Below are 18,757 nucleotides of genomic sequence, written 5' to 3'. Positions count from 1 at the left end.
AATTTGGCTCTCAAGAGAAATTTCAATCGTTGATATTTGGCTCTGTTGACTAATGAGTTTGCCAACCACTGGGCTAGGAGATGTCAGAGTCCTTTCCAGGTCTGCCTCCGGACAGCGTGCAGGATTTTTCAAGGGTTGGGCATCGCTGGAGAAAACACGCTGGAATGGAGACACAACAGGCCAGGGCTCATGGAAGACCCCACAACCCCCCCCCCAAATCGCCATGACCTTAGAAAAGTTGCTTTCATTTTGTATGGTGCTTGTGTCGATGCACCTACATCCTTCCAACGGAACTTGAGATATTTTAGGACAAGAACATGTACAACAAAATGTAAATGAGAGTAGGGCATCGGAGCTGGGGAAAGACAGGAATACAGCAGGACACACACCCGCCAAGTCCTGGGAACAGCAGAGTGGCTGTTACTCAGCTTTCCGTTTGGAACTGAGCTTCCTGGCAGCCAAGGCAAAAAGGGAGGCGAGTTCTGCGGAGGAAGGAGAGCACGCAGGAGCTCCTGAGCCCAAGGCCGCCCGTGTTCTCCCCTCCGCAGACCTGCAGGCCCTGAGGACAGTGCTGGCTGTGTTCGGGAAGGGGTGCCTGTCCAGCTCCTTCAGCTGCCTCTTCCTCTACACCAGCGAGCTGTACCCCACGGTCATCCGGTAGGTGCTGGGCCGGAGGCTGGCGGTGCAGCCACAGGATCGGGGCCCGGTGGGATGGTGGCTCCTCCCGCCCCCTGCCCGGGGCCCCGGAGCCGTCCTCTCGCTGTCCTCTCAGAACCCCACGCACAGGCTGCCCATCCCTGCTCTGAACCCCCCAGGCAAACAGGCATGGGCGTGAGCAACGTGCTGACCCGCGTGGGGAGCATGACGGCCCCGCTGGTGAGAATCACGGGGGAGCTGCACCCCTTCGTCCCCAATCTCATTTTCGGAGCCACCGCCCTCCTGGGAGGCAGTGCTTCCCTCTTCCTGCCGGAGACCCTCCATCAGCCCCTGCCGGAGACCATCGAGGACGTGGAGAAACGGTCAGTCCCCGCCCTGGCCTCGTGGGGTGCCTCGTGGGGTTCCTCCCGGGGTTCCTCCCAGGGAAGCCGGCCTGGCCCAGGGCTTCCCCTGAGCTCTCTCCCCTAGGTCTCCACCGGCAAAGGAGCCCAAGCCGGAGCCAGAAGCCGAAAAAGACTCCCAGAGGATCCCCCTGCAGCCTTGTGGACCGGACCTGGGCCCCAGCTGAGGGCAACAGAACCCCCTTTCCCCGCCTCCAGAGACTCGGCCCAGCCAGGTCCCTGCCTGCCTCGGGGCTCCACAGGCATCTTGGGGGCCTGGGCGGGTCCCTGCTCTTAGAACAAGCCCCCTGAGAGCTTGGGGACAGTACCTCCACCACCTCATCTCCCAGCCCAGCCCCGACCCGGGCAAAGATGCGACCCCCAGCCTTCCCGCCCGCCTTGCCTCGCCCTCCCTGCAGCCCAGGCCCTGCCATTCTTCTGCCTGCCCCTCCCCACTGCCACTCTCCCCACTGTGCCAGCGCCCTTCCCCTGAAGGCCCTGGGCCCCCGGCTCCATCCCAACAAGGGTGGCCTCCCTCCCCTTCTCGCCCTCCACCCGCCTTGAAGGGGAAGTTCCAATAAACGCCAATGAAAAACTGCTGCTCAGGAAGGGGAAGGAGACGGGGGCGGCCACGTACGGACGCGTGAGCTGCACATCCATCGTCTGTACTTACATGTACGTGGAAGCACGGGCACATGGGCACACGTGAGCTGGGCTGACGTGCACACATGCGGACACGTGTCAGTACGCCGAGGCATGCACACTCCAAGCCTTACATATCAGTCTGCTCAAGCTACTGTAACAACTCGCCACAGACCGGGTCCCTTAAGACACAGGCATTTCTCTCGTGAGGTTCCGGAAGCTGGGAAGTCCAGGATCAAGGAGCCGGCAGACGTGGTTCCTTCCCGGTCAGGCTCTCTTCCGGGCTTGCAGCCAGCCACCTTCTGACTGCATCCTCACGTGGAGGAGGGGCGAGGAGGCATGTTTTCTGGGGTCTCTTCTATAAGGACACTAACCTCATCATGAGCCCCCCCCCCCCCCAGGGCCTCATCTAACCCTAATGATCCCCCAAGGGCCCGTCTCCAATCACCATCGCATTGGAAGTGCGGGCTTCACCCCGTGAGTCTGGGCAGGGACACTATGCCACTTGGAGCCAGTCCTGTGCGTGGGATAGCACGTGTGTATCCACACGCCCCACAGCGCGTGTGAGCAGATGGCAGGACGAACCAGAGGGCTGCAGGCCCCACGGCTCTGGTCCAGGTCCCAGCCCCACGCCCACCAGGCAGCTGTGAAATCTTCAGCCAGAGTTGCCCCCTTCCATGTCTGCTGCCGTGTCTGCCCCCATCCTGTCCCTTACCAGTCCCGTCCTCCCTGGGGCCCTGTGTCCAGCCTGCCCCCTGGGTCCCCGCCCACCCCCTCCCGCCTGGCTCCTCCCATCACCAGTTGAGCTCAAGCCTCTCCTATCTTAAACCAAACAAGCAAACGCACCTTCCCGCCCGCATCTCCTTCCAGAGACCACACTGTCTCCTCCCCTGTGCGCAGCCAGACTTTCTGGAGGAGCTGTCTGCCTCCACTCCCCTCAGGCCTGTCGGTACTGCGCTCTGCTCCCACCCCTTCCCTGAAACCCCAAGGGTACTTAGTCCAAAGGTCACTTCTGGTCCCTCCTTCTCACTTGGACTCTCGGCAGATTTGGTTCTGTTGGCCACGCCTTCCCAGCTCCCTCCCACACTCTGGCTGCTCCTTCTGTCTCCTGTGGGGTCTCCTCAAAGGTCTCGTGTGGAGAGCGGCTACAGCGTTTGGACAGGTTCAAGCCTCGGACTAATGAGAGGGCACGGTCCTCTCGTGGCAAAGCCACGTGAAAGTCCCAGCACAATTATAGCCAAAGGCTGTGGTTGTATGTGAGCTTGACCTGATGGCCAGAACCTGTGGTCCCAGGTGGCTGAGTGATGTGGGCTGCGGGAGGTGCAGCAAGTGCTGCCAAAACAAAGCTTGATAGAGTTCAGGTGCATGTAATTGAGTAGATTGGAAACCCGCGAGAATATTGTAAAAACATCTTGACCAGGCCCTTACTTTGCATCGTGGAAACTGGCTATAAAATAAAGACTCGGTTTGCAGGCCGTGGCACTGTCTCTCCATCCGAGAGCAGCGTCCCACCTAGCCCCAGCTTCATTCTCTTGTCTGTCTTCTTTAATCCTTCACCGACCCCCACCCCCAGGTTCATCCCTGGCCGCGCTGAGCGTGGCACAGTCTAGGACCCCAGAATCTGCTAACTAAACAGTTACATGACCCTACACCTCTGATGGGCCGAGACCACTGCTAACCCGGATCTCCTTAACCCCCTGCTCCCTCCTGGGCCCGGATCTGAGCGTGGAGCTTCTAGTCCAGGGGTGGGCAACCTTTTTGTGAGTGCGTGCAAAAACCAGCAAAATCTCTGACTCAAAAGTCTTCTGCGTGCCAACCCTAATTTTTTGAGAACATGTTACGCCTACTTGATATCTGTTAAAGTGTACGTATGTGAAGAACCTTGAAGAAATAATAAAATTCATTCGAACGACAAAAACACAGTATATGAGGATGAAAAATACATTTTTTTAAATTAAATCTTTATTGTTCCGATTATTACATTTGTTCCTCTTTTTCCCCCCATAACTCCCCTCCTCCCAGTTCCTACCCCACCCTCCGCCCTCACTCCCCACCCACTGTCCTCATCCATAGGTGCACGATTTTTGCCCAGTCTCTTCCCCCATTCCCCATACCCCTTTCCCCCACAAGAATAGTCAGTCCATTCCCTTTCTATGTCCCTGATTCTATTATAATCACCAGTTCATTCTGTTCATCAGATTATTTATTCACTTGATTCTTAGATTCACTTGTTGATAGATGTGTATTTGTTGTTCATGATTTGTATCTTTACCTTTTTCTTCTTCTTCCTCTTCTTAAAGGATACCTTTCAGCATTTCATATAATACTGGTTTGGTGGTGATGAACTCCTTTAGCTTTTCCTTATCTGTGAAGCTCTTTATCTGACCTTCAATTCTGAATGATAGCTTTGCTGGATTAAGTAATCTTGGTTGTAGGTTCTTGGTATCCATCAGTTTGAATATTTCTTGCCACTCCCTTCTGGCCTGCATGGTTTCTGTTGAGAAATCAGCTGACAGTCGTATGGGTATTCCCTTGTAGGTAACTGACTGTCTTTCTCTTGCTGCTTTTAAGATTCTCTCTTTGTCTTTTGCTCTTGGCATTTTAATTATGATGTGTCTTGGTGTGGTCCTCTTTGGATTCCTTTTGTTTGGGGTTCTCTGCGCTTCCTGGACTTGTAAGTCTATTTCTTTCACCAGGTAGGGGAAGTTTCCTGTCATTATTTCTTCAAATAGGTTTTCAATATCTTGCTCTCTCTCTTCTTCTGGCACCCCTATAATTCGGATGTTGGTACGCTTGAAGCTGTCCCAGAGGCTCCTTACACTGTCTTCATATTTTCGGATTCTTTTTTCATTTTGCTTTTCTGGTTGGGTGTTTTTTGCTTCTTCGTATTTCAAATCTTTGACTTGAATCTTGCAATCCTCTGGTCTGCTGTTGGGAGTCTGTATAATATTCTTTATTTCGGTCAGTGTATGCTTAATTTCTAGTTGGTTCTTTATCACAACATCGGGGGTCTCTTTAGATTTTTTTTTTAATATTTTTTTATTGATTAAGATATTACATATGTGTACCCTCTACCCCCCCCCCCGCTCATCCCCTCACCCCCCCGTTGTCCGTGTCCATTGGTTAGTCCTATATGCTTGCATATAAGTCCTTTGGTTGATCCTTCCCCCTTGCCCCCACCCTCCCCTACCTTCCCTCCAAGGCCCGACAGTCCAATCAAAGCCTCTCCGTCTCTGGATCAGTCCTTGTTCATCAGTTTATGTTGTTCATTATATTCCACAAATAAGTGAGATCTTGTGGTATTTATCCGCTCTCCAGTTCCATCCATGCTGTGGCAAATGGAAAGAGTTCCTTTTTCTTCTTCCTCTTCTTACAGAATACCTTTCAGCATTTCATATAATGCTGGTTTGGTGGTGATGAACTCCTTTAGCTTTTTCTTATCCGTGAAGGTCTTTATCTGACCTTCCATTCTGAAAGATAGCTTTGCTGGATAAAGTAATCTTGGTTGCAGGCTCTTGCTATTCATCTCTTTGAATATTTCTTGCCACTCTCTTCTGGCCTGCATGGTTTCTGTTGAGAAATCAGCTGACAGTCGTATGGGTACTCCCTTGTAGGTAACTGACTGTCTTTCTCTTGCTGCTTTTAAGATTCTCTCTTTATCTTTTGCTCTTGGCATTTTAATTATGATGTGTCTTGGTGTGGTCCTCTTTGGATTCCTTTTGTTTGGGGTTCTCTGCGCTTCTTGGACTTGTAGGTCCATTTCTTTCACGAGGTGGGGGAAGTTTTCTGTCATTATTTCTTCAAAAAGGTTTTCAATATCTTGCCCTCTCTCTCCTTCTGGTACCCCTATAATTCTGATGTTGGTACGCTTGAAGTTGTCCCAGAGGTTCCTTACACTATCTTCATACTTTTTGAATCTCTTTTCTTTTTTCTTTTTCGGTTGGGTATTTTTTGTTTCTTTGTATTTCAAATCTTTGACTTGATTCTTGGGATCATCTTGTCTGCTGTTGGATCTCTGTAAAATATTCTTTATTTCAGTCAGTGTATGCTTAATTTCTAGTTGGTCCTTTTTCATGTCCTCCATGGTCTCACTATACTCCTTGAGGGATTCCTTAAATTTATCGGCGGTTTCCATAAAATTCTTGAAAAACCTTATAAACGTGGCCTTGAACTCTATATCCAGTCGTCTGTCCTCCTCCGTTTCTGACAATTGTGACCTGTTTCTCTGTCTCCGCATTTTGGCTGCTTCCCTGTGTTGATAGAGTGGCCTGCGCGCCAGGTGTCCTGTAGGGCCCAGTGGCTCAGCCTCCCCAGTTACCTGGGGTGGACACTCTTGGTGCACTCTTGGTGCCTTGGTTGATGTAGGATCACTGGGAGGAATTGACCTCCAGGCCAATTGGCTGTGGGAAGCAGCTGTGTCTGAAGTGGGAGAATGGTCCCCCTCTGACCACTGGGTACAGTGGCTCCTGGATCTAAGGAGGTGCTAATTCAGCCCCTGCCTGAGGCCACACAACCGGAGCCACGAAGAGGCTCAGCTGTGAAGCAATGCAAGCCGCTGCGGGGCCTTGGGCCTTCTCTTGGAAGTTCCGGGTCTGGCTGGCCCGGCTGCAGTTAGGTAATTATCAGGTTGCAAAGGGCCGGGGCATTCACATGCAAAAGCCTCTGCCACAGCCTGGGTGGGGCGGGGTCTCAGGGAGTCAAAAGGGCGGAGAAAGAAGCTATGGCTGATTCTCCGTGCCCAGAGTCGCGCGTCTCAGTGTCCCGGTAATGGCTGCAAGCACCTCTGAGGGAAATCCGCCCTCAAGTTCGCCCGCTGCCGCCTGAGAGAGCAGCCTCTCCCCGTATGTGTCCTGGGTCCCCAGAGACTTCCCAGAACCGGAGATCAGAGCAGTCGGGAGCTCGTGATTCAAAAAGACAGCCGCGTCCTCAGGTGCCACCCCCTTTCCGCCTGCGCGCGAGCCGCCGCCGTACCTCTGCACTCAGCCTCCGCAGCTCCTCTGGCTCTCAGCGTGCTTTTCTTTTCTTCTAGTTGTAGAAATTACACTCAGCCAGCCTTCCTGTTGTTCTGGGCGGTGTTTGCTCCGTCCTTTGGGATAATTTTCAATGGCTGTGGGAGGCGACTATTTCCCGGTGTTTATCTATGCCGCCATCTTAGTTTCTCTCTCTTTAGATTTCTTATAGATCTCATTAAGTTTATCGGCAGTCTCTAGAAGATGCTTGAAAGACCTCAAAAGTGTGGTTTTGAACTCTATATCCAGTAGCCTGCTTTCCTCCATTTCTGTCATTTGTGTCCTGTTTCTTTGTCTCGGCATTTTTTATGCTTCGCTGTGTCGATAGAGTGGCTTTCTGTGCTAAGTGTCCCAATTACCTGAGGTAGACACTCTTGGTGCACCCCCTTGTAGTCTTTGTGCACAGTCTTGTTGTAGCTAAGCCTTGATTGTTGTAGGTAACACTGGGAGGGATTTGACCTCCAGGCCAATTGACTGTGAGAATCAGCTGTGTCTTCAGTGGGAGAACTTCTGTCCTGGATCTCTAGGGCGGTGCTAATCTAGCCTCTGTCTGGGGCTATCCCGCAAATGCCTCCGTGCAAGGCTTGGGCGGGGCAGGTCCCAGGGGATCAACAGGGCGGGCAGAGCGAGCAGTTATGGCTGCTCTCAGTCTCATCCCCCGAGGCTCTGCCTCTCAGTGTCCCGGTAATCGCTGCAAGCCCCTCGGAGAGAAAGCTTCCCTCGAGTTCCGACTGATTCCAGACAGCCCCTCTTCTCCCATTTGAGTCTGGGTCCCCAGAGACTCGCCCGGAACTGGAGCCCAGAGCCTAAGACTCCCTCCCGATTGAAACAGACAATCATGCCCTCAGCCGCCAGCCTGCTCCGCACGCACCTCCACACCTTTGTATTTTACTTCAGCACTGCGCCTCCTCTGAGTCTCGGTATGCTTTTCTCTTTCCTTCTAGTTGTAGAATTTCCCCTCAGCCAGCCTTCCTGTGGTTCTGGGTGATGTCCGTTCCATCTTTTAGTTGTAGTTTTGAAGTGTTTGTGCGAGGCAGCAATCTCCGGTATTTACCTATGCCGCCATCTTGGTTTTCTCCTATATTTATTTTTTAATGTATACATGTACACTGATAGTCCGACAGAAAACTTTATGACTCCGTTTGATATTATCAGTGGGACTTTTGTTGCTGCGTCACTAATGACAGAGATTTTACATCAGGTTTATATTTCGTGACCTTCAAAGATATGCACGAGCTACTACTTTCATCCATCAGGCTACTCCTATTAAGAGACTTAACAAAATTCATCACTGAGAACAAAGATTCACAGCGTATGTGGATGAAAACATGGAGAGTAACACTGCTGCAAAGTTTTTTAAACAGAAAAAATTTTCTGGAATGGCATTCCAAGTCCTCAATAGTTCCTTTTCGACACTTCTCTCTGGCACTCCTGTCACTAATCGTTTTTTTCAATGTTTTCCAAGTCAACTCTAAGGTCAATAAATTTCTGCTTCCAAATTGAGCTACTCTGAAATTCAATCAACTGCATTTCAAAGTCAGCCATGTCTATGGTCTTTAAGATAACTTGTTATGTAAAATTATTTATTTATCTAAGATGCACCTACACTGAATTTATCTGAAAAATAAAAAAGTCAATATTAAGAAAAAAATTGTAAATGGAAGATTATAAGAGAGGGTTTCGCATGCCAGCAAAAGTTACTGGTGTGCCATGTTTGGCACGCGTGCCAGGGGTTGCCCACCCCTGTTCTAGTCCGTCCTTTGGTCCTGGTCTCGGGAAGGCTTGTTAGTGTGAAGCCGGGCTGGTCCAGGTGCAGGTGGAGCAGGTGCAGAGAAAGGAGAGAGCAGGTGCACAGGGAGAAGGACAAGAGCCCGCCTGGGCCCCGAGGGACAACCAGCAAGTCTATTTGCACTGATTCCTCCTGGTGCCAGGTAGGTGCCAGGGATCAGCCCTGGATGCACTTTCTGGGCCTGGGTTCTAGCAGATATCCCTGGATTCTCCGAGTAAATCCCCCTTTTTGTTAATGTTAGACTCGAGAGTTTCCATTCCTGAAACAAGCAGATCCTCTCCCTCCGTCATCTCTCCTGGGGCCCTTCTCTAACTCTCTCTCCGGCACTGGCCGCGGAAATATAACGCAAGCCACCAATGTAAGTTGAAAATTCCTAGTAGCGGCTTTTCTAAAGTTAAAAAAAAGTGAAATTGATTTTAATAATAGTATATTAGACATCACCATAAACAGTGGTTCTCAAACTGTGGGTCGCGACCCCCTTTGGCGGTCGAACGACCCTTTCACAGGGGTCGCCTAACACCATACTGCATATCAGATATTTACATGACGATTGATAACAGTAGCAACAGTACAGTTATGAAGTAGCAACGAAAATAATTTTATGGTTGGGTCACAACATGAGGAGCTGTATTTAAAGGGCCAGAAGGTTGAGAATCACTGCCATAACACATTGCATTTAGCCCAGTATATTCACGTTACCCTTTCTATATGTAATCAATGTGAAGTTATCAATGAGATATCATAGCCTTCAATTCAACTGAGTCTTCAAAATCTGGCGTGTATGTTATCATGAGGCACATCTCATGTCAGACTCGCTCAGCTCGGCCCTCGGCAGTGGCCAGTGGCTGCCATATTGGACAACCCAGACACTCCAGGGCTTTGTTGATTGGCCACAGAGCTAAGAACTCTCACATCAATATTTAAATATTTGAGGCCGAGCCTAAGGAACAGGAAAGAGATCATAGTGCACCCTCACGTCGACCTTTCTGTGGCTTCCCATCGGAGTGAAGTGCAAGTGCTGTTACGAGGCCTGTCATGACCAGGCCTCAGCCTGCTTTACCCCTTGACCTTGCACCCTAAATCCAGCCTCGTTCTTTCGGTCCCTGGACTGCACCAACCTTCTCTTAGCCCTGCCCTTCACACATGCCCGCACTGACTTCCCCCCATCCCATCCCACAGCCTTGGCTTAGGGTCAGCTGACAGTGGGGCCACCAAGGCCTCCACTGGGCTTGCCCAGGTCTCGACGTGGAGGAAGAGGAATGGGCTCAGCGAGGAACACTCGCCACCTCACACCACCTCCACTTTCCAGCCATGCAGGACTCGGGCGGGGGGGGGGGGGGGGGGGCGGCTCCCAGGAAGTCCTGGCCATGACCATTCCGGGCTGCTCCGGGGTATTTACTGCAGACACAGGGAGGGAAGGGAAGACCCCAGGAAAGCACTTCCCAGTCACATGATCAGGACTCCAGGTGACCTGAGGTGCCCGTCAGGATGCTCTGACCCTTCATGTGACCCACTCATTCTTCTTGCTGTTCCCAGAGCCCTCTTCCGGACCCCATCATCCTCTCCCCAGCCCAGCTGCTCCCCGCCTCCTCGCCTCCCCGCCTCCTCGCCTCCCCGCCTCCCCGCCTCCCCGCCTCCCCGCCTCCCCACTCCCTGCCCCTGAGCTGGGCTTCCAAACGGCCCAGTGAATTGCCCTTTGCTAAGCGCCCCTCTCTTGGGCAGAGTCCTCGTACTGAGCCGCCTCGCTGGTTACTGGCCTCACGTCCAGCGTCCAAACGGCAGTCTTCCATTCCGCACCGGCCACCGGCCGGGGAGCCAGGCCACAGGCATAAAGCGCACAGCGGCTCCTTGCTCAGAGCGTTGCTATGGGCCTGGCAGCCACTCAAAGTCCGCCTGGCTTCTCTCCCGGCCGAGGGTCTTCAAACTCACACTTAGGCCCCGTGATAAGCAAGGAGCAAGAGTGTTTTCTTTGCTCTGTAAGTTATTTAACTGAAAGGTGTCCTAAGAGAACCAAAATCCCATGGAGTCGCGCTCCTTAAATCCCACTTGTTTAACGGAATAGATTAGACAAAATCCAGATGTCTCCGAAAATCGGGGGTCTGGAATGGCTGCCCGCGTGGTGGAGAGAGCAGTGGGGTTAAGAGAACGGAGACCTAGAGCCGCTCGCCGTGTGGTGCCGGGCACATCCCTTGTCGACTCTGAGCCTCCCTCCCGGTACCTGCACCGTGAGGTGTTGGCACCTGCGGGCGGCACTCATCTCTGCCAGCATGTGGTTCTGGGCTCTCGGCCCCTCGGGAGTCCCTGTTGGGTCCCTTTGTCCCTGCTCTGCAAAGCATTCCCCCCGTGGCCATTTCCATCTAGAAACTCTCCACGAGCTGGGAGGCTGTGGGGAGTCCCCCTGTTACCCAAGAGGTCCCAGGAGCCAGCCGCAGTCCATGCCCTGGAGTCGCCACTTGCGCTTTTTCCAGACTACACCTGGCCGGACGCTGGTCAGGAAGGAGGGCGGGAGCTCTTCTCCAAGGCGGCGCTGGGCTCAGGCTCAGAGAGGGAGGGCTCTTGGAGGGACCCGCCGTCTCCCCCACTGCCCTCAGCACTGCCCGCTCCCCCATGCGGGCACCAGGCTCTGGCAGGAGGCTGGCCCCGGAGCCCCCTGTCTGTTTGTGCAGCTGTCCTCACACCCCCAGGCCACGGGCTCTTGTTTGTGTGCCTTGGCCTGGAGAGCGTGGTCAGGCATCTGGACACCCGCTGCGTCCCAGCCCAGAACCAACGCCGGTGGGAGGAGGGCAGCTGGGCCGAGTCACGTCTCTCTCTGGGCCTGGCCTCTTCTCTTCTGGACACGTGAGGCCGGTCATCTCCACGACCTGCAGCTGGGCCGTCCACGCCTCTAAGAACCTGGCCTTGAAGTTAGACGGAATAAGACAATAAACACCCTCTCAACACGCAAAGGTGCCGTTTGTGTCAACCGCACGATGATAACAGGGCACCTGGACTCCTTACGGGAGAAGCTGCAAAGCAAACTGCTTCTTCTGGACAGCAAGGTGGAGGTGTGTGCCCAGACGAAGCGAGACATTCTTCTTCCCTTCGTAGCCCTTTGCATCGGCTCATCTGTTCAGGGCCTGGGCGCCTCCTGCAAAACCATGGAACCCGAACCCTCCATCGTGTCCAGACATCCGCCAGCGCGCCTGATGCAGACGGGTGGCAGGCCAGTGAGTCGGAACCAGGTGAGCGAGGGACAGCCAGAGACCCCACGCAGAAACGCCCCATCAAGGGCAAGCGGGGGCCCCAGCCTGACAATGGGGGCGGAAGGTGGCGGAGAAGAACTCAGCCTGGGCCCAGGAAGATCGGGGTCCCGCTCGGCCCCTCCAGGTTAGGCCTGGGCCGGGAGGAGCTGCTGCACTGGGGAGCCCAGGCCGCTTGGCTTCACTCAAGCAAAAGGTGGCGGAGGGAGCCCCCGTCCTCGCCTCACAAACAGTTTTCCCATCAGCGGAGCCGTGGGCAACCTCTGCATTGCGTTGGCGGGAGCCATCCGTGTGACTGGAAATCTCCAGCCAAGCAGGTGCGGGCTGGATCGTGACGCAACCTACGTCCAAGACATCCTCTAGGTTGGGGTTTCTCCACTTTACTGTTCACGTCTCAGGTCCAGACAATTCTTGGTTGTGTGGGGATCGCTGTTCTTAGGATAAGAGGTGCATATTTCCTCTCTAAAATCAACGTGAAAGTCTTATTTTTTAAACCAGATATAAGTGATAAGTACAGCTCATCCTCGCTGGCCTCTGGGCAGGAGCTGCTGTAAGACCTGTACCTGGATGGGCTCAGGTAACCCTCCGACAGCCCCAGAGGCCGCACGGCTGCTCGCTCCACCTTGCAAACAAGAACGCTGGGATCAGAGGAGTGTGACAACTCGCCCGGCTGCACAGCCAGAGGATGTGGAGTGAGGATGTGGATCCAACTGGGCTGCCTCCGGAGTCCATGTTCTCTGTCGTAGTCGGACTAAAAGCGAGACGCCGCAACCTGCTCTCTTGGGATACCCAGCCCACGACCCAACCAATCACAGCTCGGCGCTGCCCGGCGTGAGTGACCAGAACTCAGGAGTCAAGTGTTGGAGGAAATCAAGTGAGTGTCTTAGAATTGGGACTAAAAATACGTTCATGCTCATCACAACAAAAGTGGGGGGATTTGAATCCAGGTAAACTAGACGGTTAACGCCGAGGCACCGGAAGAGTCGATCTACGTCACGCACGATGCTGGTGTTGGGCCCCACTACTTTCTCTTCAGTTGGAAAAGCTGTGGTCCTATGAGACGGGAGCTGGCCCCGGAAGACCAAAGGCCAGGGTTGCCAATTTTAGCAAATGAGAAGGCAGGATGCCCAGTGAAATTTGAATTTCAGATCAATGAACACTTTTTTTTTTAATATTTTTTTTTATTGATTTCAGAGTGGAATGGAGAGGGAGGGAGAGAGAGAGAGAGAGAGAGAAACATCAATGATGAGAGAGAATCATGGATCTGCTGCCTCCTGTACGCCCCACATTGGGCATGGAGCCCACAACCCCGGGCGTGTGCCCTGACCAGGAATCGAACCATGACCTTCTGGTTCACAGGTTGACGTTCAACCACTGAGCCAGGCTGGCTGGGCAATGAATACATTTGTAGTATAAGTATGTCCTATGTGATTTTAAGGACATACTTACAGTGAAAAAAAATAGATAGATAGATAGATAGATAGATAGATAGATAGATGATAGATAGATAGACAGATAGATGATAGATAGATAGATAGATAGATAGATAGATAGATAGATAGATAGATAGATTTGTTGATCTGATATTCAAGTGAACTGGGCGTCCTGCACGCTGCCAACCCTCCCCACGGACAGACCGGGTCGTATCCACTAAAAACGACAGACGCCCCTCAAGAGGCCACCACACTCCTCAGAACCCAGTCTTCTCCCTGAAAGGAAGACGAAAAGGTCCTGGCCTGTCCCCTCCTGCCCCCAGATGCCCAGATGGGCCCTCGAAGTCCGTCCCCTCCCACCATCCCCACCTCAGTCCCCCCTCTCCTGCCCTTTACACCCACTTGGAGGAATTCCACGGCACCAGGATGCTGGGAGGGTTAATTAATCCTTCTGATACTTAGTCACACTTTAACTGCTTCCCTCCGGCCAAGGATTAAATACTGCCCGTGGAGGGGTCCGGGCCACAGCTGCCCCAAAAGCTGAGCCCCCACCAAGTGAGAAGAGGCTGCGAGGGGAACGGGAGGGGCAGGCGGCCAGGAGAGAGAGAAGGAAGGAGGGGCGCTGACCAGCCTGCGTCCCCCCCACGGGGCCAGCTCAGATTCAGCTCCAGGAGCAGCCCAGCTGCAGGAGCCTCGGCAGCCCCATCGTCCGGTGAAGGACAGCAGGCGGACGGACGGACACGCAGACGGGGATCCTGGGCCGGGAAGTCCTCAGCCCCGAGCCACCCGGCCGGGCCTGGCCCCATGGCCTTCAATGACCTCCTGAGGCAGCTGGGGGGCATCGGCCGCTTCCAGAAGGCCCAGGTCACTCTGGTCATCCTGCCCATGCTCCTGATGGCCTCCCACAACACCCTGCAGAACTTCACCGCCGCCGTCCCCCCCCACCACTGCCGCCCGCCCGCCAGCGCCAACCTCAGCCGGGGCGGGGAGCTGGAGGCCTGGCTGCCGCGGGACGAGCAGGGGCGGCCCGAGTCCTGCCTCCGCTTCACCGCCCCGCAAAGGGGGCTGCCCTTTCCCAACGGCACGGAGGCCACGGAGCCCTGCACCGATGGCTGGATCTACGACAACAGCACCTTCCCTTCCACCATCGTGACCGAGGTGAGGCTGCGGGGCCCTCCACGCACCATCCACACTGTGCCTTCCCCTCTGGGACAGACAGACAGGCAGACGGAAACACACACGCACATCAGCCAGGGGCCGCAATGGAGGACAGAGAAAGGCGTTCCAGATTGGGGGGGGGGCGGGGGGCGGGAAAAAAGGTGGACTGGGGGTCCGGATCAGTCTGCCGGCTCCTGGGACCCGGGAGACCACAGTGAGGAGCAGTGTCAGGGGAGAGGGCCGGGCCTCGGAGGGCCAGCCGAGCAGGTCTGACCCTTGTCCCCTCTCCCCCTCTCCCCCAGTGGGACCTCGTGTGCTCGCACAGGGCCTTGCGCCAGCTGGCTCAGTCCCTGTACATGGTGGGGGTGCTTCTGGGAGCCATCGTGTTCGGACACCTGGCAGACAGGTCAGTCCTGGGCAGGGCCCAGGGGCGGGGCTGGGACCGGGGCCCCTGGGCTGGGCGGAGGGCCCTCGTGGGAGGCTGGCATTCTCCCCACGGGACCTCCGGGCCCCGCACTCCTGTCCCTGCCCAGCCCCGCGCCTTGGTCCTCAGGACCCCGGTGCAGGGCCTCCCTCCCCGCAGGCTGGGCCGCCGGAAGGTGCTGATCCTGAGCCACCTGCAGATGGCCGCGTCGGGGACCTGCACAGCCTTCGCTCCCAGCTTCCCCGTCTACTGTGCCTTCCGGCTGCTCTCGGGCATGTCAACATCTGGCATCATCCTCAACAGCATGACGCTGAGTGAGGGCTGCTGGGAAGACGGGGTCCCTACCCCCGCTCCTCTCGCCACTCAGCCCCCTCCCAGCCCACCTTCCTGAGCTCTGCCTGCCTTGGCCTCTGGGTCTGCCCTCCAGACAGCATCATAGCCTCTGGGGTGTGGGGGCTCCCACCATCCTGACCCTCCATTCAGACATGGGCTTGCGAACGCCATTGTTAGGCACCGGCAGGTCCCGCCCCGTCCCGCCCCGTGATGACTGCAGCAGTCCAGGCGCCGGAGGCCTCAGGGAGCCGGGAGGACTGCACCCAGAGGAGTCACACCATCCAGAGGGCCCCAGCCCGGGGGTGTCCCCCCCCCAGGCCTCCCCACACCCTTTTATTATGTAAAATATCCCAATTTCCCAATGTGGCAACTCATCCCGGTATGATTGACAGGGTGAGGCGGCCTCATGTAGAACAGACATTTATGGACTGAGTGTGGCTGGCCATAGCCCTGTCTCCCATCCCGTGGTTCCCAGAGGAGGAGCCTGAGGTCAGGGAGGAGGGAGGGGACTTACCCGAGGTCGCCCCTCCAGCCCAGAAGGGAATCTAAGGGTTTAGGGTTCTCTGAACGGAAGGAATTAGCCAGGACTCGGCTAGGGCTGGGGCAGGACACCTGGAGAGGGCAGCCGCCAAGCCCAGCGAAGGCCGGGGCCTTCCATCACCCAGGGCTGCCCTCACTACCACCCGCTCCCCAGGGCAGAGGGAAGCCTCGGCTCCTCCCAGCTCTGGCCCCCGAGGCTGAGGTCCGGCCAGGCTGGCAGAACCAGGGGAGCGGCTGCTGCTGAGGCTGCACTGAGTGGTCAGGCACCCCCTGAGGGAAAGGAGGCCCCAGCCAGGACTGTAGGGCAGGATGGAGCCATCGCCCAGCAGAGGAGAGGAGGGGACAATTCCTGGGGACCCCCACCCCCATCCCTACCTCCACTGGTCTCCCACCTCCCCCCCACGGCACCCGCCCTCCTCTGACGCATCTTCCCTGAGCCGGGGCCAGACCGAGGTGTGCCTGCAGAGGGTCCTGCCTGCCCAGGCCCCGCCCCCTGGCAGCGGGAAGTGACACACTCTGCTCTAACCCTCTTTCCAGACATGGAGTGGATGCCCATCCACACGCGGGCATACGTGAGCACGCTGGCCGGCTACGTCTTCAGCCTGGGCCAGTTCATCCTGGCGGGCGCGGCCTACGCGGTGCCCCACTGGCGCTACCTGCAGCTGCTGGTCTCCGTGCCCTTCTTTGTCTCCTTCGTCTACTCCTGGTGCGTGGGGCCCAGGGTGGGGAGGGGGCGCCCCCGAAGCCCAGAGAACTGCCAGGGACAAGACACCCCCCAGATCATGCCGAACACCCACCCCACAGAATCAGAGCAGGTCAGAGACAAAAGGTCAAAGCCAGGCCATGCCTCAGCCTGACAGCCAGGGAAGGGGCTGTGGGGGCAGGATCTGGCCCAGAGCGTCCAGGTCTTAGCTTTCCCCAGCTCCCCGCCCCCCCTCCACCCCCACCCCAACCCCCCTCCAGGCGCCAGCCTGCCCATGCGGCTCCCTCTCCCCAGCACCCAAGAACTGACTTCTTGCCGCACAATGAGTCCTCGCCGAGCTGGGCGCTGCTTTGTGGTCCCGGACAGATGGACTTGACAAAGCCCCTGAGTTCCCAGACTTAAGTGAACCCCACGCAGGCCCCTAGGAAGCTCACCTCCCCACCCACCCCCCCACCCCCCCAGCCCAGACGCCTGGAACTGGAGCGATGCCAACACCTACCCACCCACCCACCCCCCCCCCCCAGGTTCTTCATCGAATCAGCCCGCTGGTACGCCTCCTCCGGGAGGCTGGACCTCACCCTGAAGGCCCTGCAGAGAGTGGCCCAGATCAACAGGAAGCGGGAGGAGGGGGCCAAGCTAAATATGGAGGTGAGACCCCCAGGCTCCACCCCCAAGCCTAGAACCCAGGTCTCAGGACCCAGAGGGCTTCCCTGAGTAAGGGGCTGGGCTGGGAGGAGCTCCCCGGGGAGCCAGGCCCTGAGCCCTCCCGTCCTGGCAGGGCCTCCGGTCCAGTCTGCAGAAGGAGCTGACCATGGGCCCAGGCTCGGCCTCGGCCCTGGAGCTGCTGCGCCACCCCGCCCTGCGCCGCCTCTTCCTCTGCCTCTCCGTGCTCTGGTAGGCCGGCGGGCAGGCCCAGGGGCACGCAGCTGACCGCTGACCGGGGAGACAGTGCATGCGGGGGGGGGGGGGGGCGGGCAGGGGGAGGAGGGCACCGGACCTGCTGCGAGGGCAGAGACCAGTCTGGCTGGCAAAACAGGGGAGGCTGTACCGGCCTTGGCCAGAAGCACGGGCACAGGCCACAGAGGCCGACAGCTGGTCTCCAAACGCACCTTGTGGCTACGGCTGACTTCAGCCAGCGTCTTCCGCTCCCCCTGCAACATCCCCCACCACCCTTCTCACAGCTCCCCTCCCAATCCCATCGCCCCAGACACCCCACATCAGTTCACAAAGGCGTTGTCAAACGGAGCACCCCCACCAATGAACTCTTTGTCACCCGTTCTGGATTTCCTCTAGGGCAGCGGTCGCCAACCTTTCAGACCTCACGGACCACAGGCTGGCGACCGCTGCTCTAGGTTGTGTGTTTTATCCAATAACCTGTGCTGCACAGTGTGGGCTTTTGACATCTTAAGAAACAGCAGCCATTCCAGCCTCATGGACAGGTCCCAGAAGGCCACTGCAGCTCCCAACACCCTCGCCCTAAAGACATGGCTTGGATCTCCACCTGTGCCCCCCCCTCAGCCCCGTTTCAATGTATAGGATAAAGATGGAAACTATGTGAATCCCACAAAGCAACCTGGTAAAAATGATCTGGGGTGTGGCAGGAGTCCCCCAAAATTTAAACTGGAGACTCATGTCTGAAGAAGGATGAGCCCAGGCAGATTCCAGCTCCTTGAGCAGGGTACTCGGTGCAGGTCACCCCTATTTGGAATGCGCACCCCACCTGGAACCCTTCCTAGCAAACTCCACACCCCTCCCCCCTCCCCGCCAGGTTCGCCACCAGCTTTGCCTACTACGGGCTGGTCATGGACCTGCAGGGCTTCGGGGTGAGCATCTACCTCATCCAGGTCATCTTCGGAGCCGTAGACCTGCCTGCCAAGTTTGTGGGCTTCGTGGCCATCAACCACCTGGGCCGGCGGCCGGCCCAGATAGCCGCCCTGCTGCTGGCGGGCATCTGCATCCTGGCCAACGGGGTGATACCCCAGGGTGAGCACCTTGGTCCTTCGTCCCTGGCCTCCTCCCCACACACAACTCAACTTCTCACCAGGGAGCGAGGCCACATCCTCCCAGCCCCCGCTCCCCAGATCCCGCTGACACCCCTCCTTTCTCTCTAGATCAGTCCACGGTCCGAACCTCCCTTGCTGTGCTGGGCAAGGGCTGCCTGGCTGCCTCCTTCAACTGCATCTTTCTATACACTGGGGAGCTGTACCCCACAATGATCCGGTGAGTGGGAGTCCAGTGGGGGAGGGGGGATCCTGGGGTAAAATATTTCCTGCATACACAGGTCATACCCCAGAGCATGGTCCATATGCCCAGCCCAAAAGTCCTTCCCAGCACCCACCAGCACAAGGTACATAGCAGCCACTGGATACACACTTGGGCCCTGGCTGACACAGGACTGACTACCCGCTCAGCCCTTCCCAACCTTCAAAGACCTCGGAAGGTGGCCCAGC

General features: G+C 56.3%; 1 protein-coding gene across 1 annotated transcript in view; it reads left to right on the top strand.

Annotated features, from left to right (window-relative positions):
- Nucleotides 1-18,531, top strand: part of LOC308524731 (uncharacterized protein) — a gene marked incomplete at both ends in the record, with an annotated part of 34,366 nt that extends 15,835 nt beyond the window's left edge. Inside the window, 12 exons of the mRNA XM_081099284.1 lie at nt 549-657; nt 816-1,019; nt 1,126-1,214; nt 11,457-11,698; nt 13,804-14,307; nt 14,610-14,713; nt 14,891-15,045; nt 16,142-16,310; nt 16,832-16,955; nt 17,086-17,201; nt 18,076-18,290; nt 18,419-18,531. Coding sequence (XP_080955410.1) covers nt 549-657; nt 816-1,019; nt 1,126-1,214; nt 11,457-11,698; nt 13,804-14,307; nt 14,610-14,713; nt 14,891-15,045; nt 16,142-16,310; nt 16,832-16,955; nt 17,086-17,201; nt 18,076-18,290; nt 18,419-18,531 — 2,144 coding nt within the window. The remainder of the gene's footprint in view (nt 1-548; nt 658-815; nt 1,020-1,125; nt 1,215-11,456; nt 11,699-13,803; nt 14,308-14,609; nt 14,714-14,890; nt 15,046-16,141; nt 16,311-16,831; nt 16,956-17,085; nt 17,202-18,075; nt 18,291-18,418) is intronic.
- Nucleotides 18,532-18,757: the final 226 nt, after the last annotated feature.

This window comes from Myotis nattereri (assembly GCF_964212035.1).
Source record: "Myotis nattereri genome assembly, chromosome: 9".
NCBI lineage: Eukaryota > Metazoa > Chordata > Mammalia > Chiroptera > Vespertilionidae > Myotis > Myotis nattereri.
This window is presented reverse-complemented; position numbering and strand designations above follow the sequence as displayed.